At 24.9% G+C, this 6393-nt stretch overlaps 1 protein-coding gene across 1 annotated transcript; it reads right to left on the bottom strand.

Moving 5' to 3' along the window:
• Window positions 1–3587: 3587 nt before the first annotated feature.
• LOC111616876 (sister chromatid cohesion protein PDS5 homolog A-B-like) lies at window positions 3588–3974 on the bottom strand (the record flags this gene model as incomplete). The annotated part of the gene is made up of 2 exons (XM_023358227.1): window positions 3785–3974; window positions 3588–3711 (listed from the first exon to the last, which is right to left on the bottom strand). Coding segments are annotated over exons 1-2 (249 nt in total), but the record flags the coding sequence as incomplete, so codon positions are not given.
• Between the last annotated feature and the right edge of the window lie 2419 nt (window positions 3975–6393).

Raw genomic sequence — 6393 nt, 5'->3', positions numbered from 1 at the left:
ATCAATTACAAAAGCATAAAATAAAATTTTATTAATATTGACTATGATATATAAGTGATATATCAACATCATGCCATAATAATATGAATAACATATTTTTGAATTTAATGCCTTTTAAAATTTAACCTTTTCCATGAATATTTGAAGCTCAACTTCTGTCAAATCAGCTAAGATCAAGATATCCTGAAAAATTTTTTAAGGCAATTCTACTCCTTTGCTTTGCATTCAATTACTGTTTTTACTCATTCCTGCAATATTCCATTTATTTTTTATCCTCATAAATGGTTTCATCCATCAGATTAATGATTTGTCCTAAATTATGATTAATTATTTAATATATGGTCATATTAAACATACCCTCAGCAGTACTGTAAACCTAATTACAATATGTTAATATACAATGTGAATATATGTGGTTTATCTGATATGTTCTTTATAACGGCCAACATCCTTCATTTTTACATAATTTTTTCAAAAGATTCTTTCTCATTGATTAGAGTTTATGAACAAATCAAGGTAATATAAATTTCCTGCAAAATAGTTAAATTTACTAATACTAAATGGCATTACTAAAGATAAAACATGATCTATATTAGTTTTCTGATGTTTATGTTTTTTATTTATTATAATGAAAATAATTACATTATTTGTGAGGTATCTTATAAGTCTATATATTCTAAAGCAAAAAGTTAGCAATTTTTTTCAAACACTATAATACAATGAGCTAGCTGTTTAACTTATAATTATCAACTTGAATGTAATGCTACCATGCTGGTGACTGGGTAAAAGTAAATTTTATTTATTACATAATATTTCTAAAAGTGGAAAGAAATTAAATACATTACAAATATAAAGAAATGTTTAATAAAAAAAAAATTAATATAAGTTGAAATCTCAATTCACTGCCAGAAGTCAGAAGTTTGTTTCATCATAAATTCTCTGATGAGCAATTAGTACAGTAGAATTGCCTTTGGGTTAATGACAAATCACCAGGTCAGTGTAGAAAGAGGAGACAAGTGAATATTAATGTTGGGGAGAAATGCAAAATGTTTAAACTTGGTTTTTGTTCATTAGTCTAGCATGAATAGTTAATACAGATATGTTGGATAAGAGCTATTATGATATTTTTTTAAAAATTTCTTATTTAAATAAAATCTAAATTCTAAAAAGTGTATAAATATTCAAAGAAAATACATTTTTTCTTATAATATTTTTTTTACTGATTCATGTATCAATAATAACAAAATTATGTTATAAAAAATTAAGTATTTTTTAATGACGTGGCAAAATCTGACTTAATGATGCTGACTTATGGAAAGAGACAAGAAAAATGTTAACAAAAACAGTTCAGAATCTTTGTCTTTTTTAACAACAGATATATAATTCAACATTTCTTAAAAAGTCCAATAAGTTTTAAAGAAAAATCATTCAGATTAAATGTTTTTTTTCATATAATAAATTAGTTCAGAATAACTAATTTATCAATGTCTGACTTTTTATAAATACAAACTCATATTAAAATATTAAAGATATTTTTATAATTATTTGCAAAGTATTTATCAAAAATTCGTTTAAAAAAAAATATAACAGAATATAACATTATACTTATCAATCGTTTAATCAGCTTTTAATGAAAAACTATTTGGTGATGGAGTTTGCACAATGAAATTGCTTCCTTTAAGATTACAGTAGAGCATCAATTATCCGACCCCCGATTAACCGTCACATCAGTTAACCGACCGTTCTAGATGGCAAATTTCAAATGTCCATTAGTGATGTAGCACTACAATATTTGGCTATGTCTTGGCTACTTTAATATTATTTTTGTTAAATTTTTGCATGTTTTAGCTGGCAACACTGGCTCGACCATGACAGGAAGGCCAGTATTTAAACGAGATTTAATTTTCTAACTATGAGTGGTTGTTTGTTTTGTGAGCAATAAAATAATTTAAAAATAATTTTTAACGATACAATAGCTACGATCATTATTTTTTAAAAAATTTTGTTAGGAAAATTAAACAACTACAAACCTTTACGGTGTGATATTATAAAAAATAATCAAGAAGTTTAATTTTGTTAGGCTTAACATTGATGAAAATTCAACGTGAAGTATGTTAATAGCGATATACTAATATACTAATTACATGGGATATACTAATATGCTAGTATACTATACTAATAATGTATTTTTTCATTCTTTTCGATTATCCGATGTTTTCAGTTAGCCGACCAACCTGAGTCCCCAATTGAATCAGATAATCCATGCTCTACTGTATTTGAAATGTTTAACTTGTCCTACTACATAATCTTTCTTTATATTCTGTTTTATTTATAATAAAAAATTTTATGTTCTTACAATATTTTTTGATATTTACATTTTCAAAATAAACTGATGACTGATTTAAATTATTATCTGCATCTTCTGTACAGAAAATTGTTTTTTTATTTAAAATATCAATTACTTAATATAATGTTTATAAATAATATTTTAAAAATTGTTAAATCAATTAACTTACAATTAGCATTTAAAAATACAACCTTTTGTAAGTTTCTTAGTTTCAAGCTATTTTCCCTATCAGAAATTATCTGTTCTGTTAGAAAACATCTACTCACTAGGAACAGATATGGCCATAAAATCCAAATATTTCTTGGTTAATTGCTAATCAAAAATATTTGAATATTTCCTTGCTTTCTGTCATTTTATAGGATTGTTGTTCCTTTCAATATTAGCTTTACCACTAAACTGTCTCAATTTAATTATAATGAAAAATTTTGATATGAACTTAACATTTGTATTTTATGATTAAATTCTTTGTTTTCAAATTTATACCAAATTACCTAGTTTTCTCCAAAATTTTCCTGTGTGTCTAATATAAATTTTCCATGATAGAATTTGATATATTTCATAAACTGATTGCAATCAATTATTTCCGTTTTAATTAATATATTATATTTAATTTCATTTAATTCAAGCATTAAAATATTGATAAAAATAATATGAACGCACAACATTAGTTTCATTTTATGATTTTACATTGTTTGAAATGTTACATTTTATAATCAAATAACTGTTTCTCATAAATCATTTTTCATAACTGTTTCATAAATCACTGTTTATGTTCATTTGTTACTCTAACTCATTGTGACAAGATTCTGAAAATAATGAGTAATAATTTCTTTTGAAAACGTGTATTCTGTGCTTCAAATGGTTATAGATACCACATACAAAAGGAATGAATTATTATTATTTGCAAATCATTAGCTGAAAGTTAATTAATTCTTTTGATCAAGTCACTTTATATATTCAATCATATAAACAGCTCAAAAGTTGTGCCTGACACAGTTCCAAGGAAAATATAGCTATCTATCATTAATAGAAGTCCTGATATTAATGGCAAAATCATGTGTATATATTTTAAACTTGCAAATATTGTAAGTGATTTAACAGATTGGCAAACTTGTACTCCTAGTAACAGATATTTAAAAATAATGTATTACCTGAAGATTTTAATACATTCAGTTTGAAAAATATTATTATATTATAAAAATTAGTATTTCATTTACTATTATTTTGTTTAAATACTTACATTTAAAACTGCTGCTAAAACCAAAAATTGTTCTAAAGTTATTGTTTCAGCATAACTTGGTTCTTGACATAATTTTAACATGCAAGCAGCTGCTGTTAGTCGTAACCATGATTTTTCCATTGGACTAAAATTTATGTATTTTTTTTTTATTAGTTTATATTTTTAAATTAAATTATTAAAAAGTTCAAAAATCTTACGAAACATGTTCCTTTTCCATAAGATCTCCATTATGATTAATAACAGTACTTAAAAGACGTAACGTAGACATTGCAGAATGAGTGGCAGTTTTTAATCCCAATAACCAGCGTACTATCAGTTTCATTCCTTCAATCTAAATTAACACATATATTTAAAAATTTTAATGAAATTTAACTAAAAATATAATATCAATATAAAATTTATCATTATATTATATACAATAAACTATAATAACCTTCAGGGCTTGCATTTGTAAATGCGTAAACCAAAAATCTGCACAACTTTAACAGACATACAGTAAGACCCCGCTTAACGCAGGGGATGTGTTCCGGGATGACAAAGTGCTAAGTGAAACGGCGTTAAACGAGGTCATTTTAACACAGAGTAAATAGGAAAAGGGAAAAACGCAACCAAAAATAAACAAATTNATATTATCAATTTCTGTTTGAAATAAAAAGTTCAGAAAAGCACTGACAAAAATTCAGAGAACAGAAATCAACTAGCGCATGAAAGAATTATGTAAATGTGAGGCCTGAATGAAATTCGAACTTTTGGTATTAAAACATTAACGAATACTCGATAGGACAGTTAAGCTCTCACCTTTAGAAAATAAAAACCGACGCAAAACTTATGGAGTGCCCGACAGTCTCACGAAGACTATAAAAAAATTATTTGTCAGAAAAGTAAACAAAAAGCTGGAATTACAATGGAGTGTTTCAAAGTTCGGGGAAACTATCCGATCGGCATCAGGTTGAGCATCGATGTTAACATCTCCCGCACTCTGAAAGGTTTCGAATTGTTATCTGAAGACAAGGGAAAATCAATCGGCATTCGTTATTTTCTGTCGCTTTTTTTTATGTTTGTACAGTGTAGTGTTCATTATCCGATCATAAAAATCTTTCGCGAAAGTGTTCGTCATCCGATTTGTTCGTTAGCCGATCACCCACTGTATATGTATTTTTCAATTAAATAAACGCATAAAACAATGCTTTATACACTGTAGTGTTTTAAATTGTGTGTGTTAAAAGACAAAAATTGTTACATTATTTTTTTAATCTTCTGAAACTGTGTTTTCTTAATTTCTTTGATTCACTACAATTGCAAATAATATAGAAGGTTCTAAATATGGATTCATCTTCAGGGAATCGACTTAAATCTAATATGTAAGGTTAAAATTCCTACAACATACCTTACAGTTGTATCTTCAACTAAATAAAGATGAAATATCGCCAAGTGTTGGAATAGTAACACACCTTGTGTTAGTGAATCAAAAAAAATGTTATATTCTTGTTTAAATTTTCAAATGAACAATTTTATATCTTAAAAAAATTATGCTGTTACCATCTTAATTTAAATTAGTATTAGTTGATGATCAAAACTTCATTTATAATCACAAAAAGTTATAAATATAAATATGTAATATTTTTAAGGCTAAAGTTATCTTTTATATATCAAAAAAGTATATGTATTATAAATTTACTTTGGATTTTCTTAACAGGACAGTTCAATCAAAATATCATTTCCCCCCCACTTACTTTAATTAAAAGAATCAATTACTAGATTAAATATAGATCAAATTACTTTTTTTCCATCAAACCTACTTCTTCAAAACATTACATGATTAAATAACTTATTACATGAAATATTTCACTTCTGATTATAAATGAAATAATAAATGTAAAATAATACTAAAGTTTATAGTTTTGAGGCAATCCTTTCTCTAATTTACAATAGAAAATTCTTAAATAAAAATCTATTAAACAATTAAATGTGTTAAGAAATAGCCTCTGAAATTTTAGATATTTTCTTGCATAAGATATTTTGCAAAGGATTAAACTTACATTTTGTAATTTTGTAATACTTTATCAAGTAACTTGGCAGGACAGAAAAAAAATCAGCAATCAATTATTTAAGTTGATGATAACCATATATAAGATCAACAATTTCCAATATAGAATCTGAAAACAATATAAAGTGAATGAATTTACAAGGAAAACAAAATTATCTACCAAATACTACATACTAGATATCAGATTTAAGACATTTTATATAGAAAAGTAGATTTTATTAGATAATTATTGAATAGGATTTCTTGAATTTAAAAATATAAATGAAAACCATTTGAAAATTTTACTACTAAAAGTCAAATAAAGAGGAAAATAATGAAAACCTTAAAATAAGGTTTCTATTAATATGAAAATAATTGCTAGAATTAAAATAAAATAAATTTAATTTAATAATTAAATACAAATACTACATTATTCTAGCTAAAAGTATTTATCTCAAACAATAATATCCATAAAAAAAAACTGATAAATATAAATGTTAAACAGCATACAAGTCTGTAAATAGGAATCAATGCCTTAACATGTTCACTACTGATATAAAAATCAATTTCCCTACCAATATGTTATAAATATATATATATATTTTTTTTTTTTCATTAATACCCTTGTTTTAAAAATGTACATATATTAAAAAAATAACTTGTGAACTAGAAATTTTCAAGAATTTACAATCAAAATAATCAAATAAAATTACTTGAATGGCTTTTGGAAGAATAATTTATTAAAAAGGATTAGCAAAGAATTTCTAGGTAATGAAACAA

Source organism: Centruroides sculpturatus, unplaced genomic scaffold (genome assembly GCF_000671375.1).
Source record: "Centruroides sculpturatus isolate CEXI.00-Female unplaced genomic scaffold, Cexi_2.0 scaffold4244, whole genome shotgun sequence".
NCBI classification, from domain to species: Eukaryota; Metazoa; Arthropoda; class Arachnida; order Scorpiones; family Buthidae; genus Centruroides; species Centruroides sculpturatus.
This window is presented reverse-complemented; position numbering and strand designations above follow the sequence as displayed.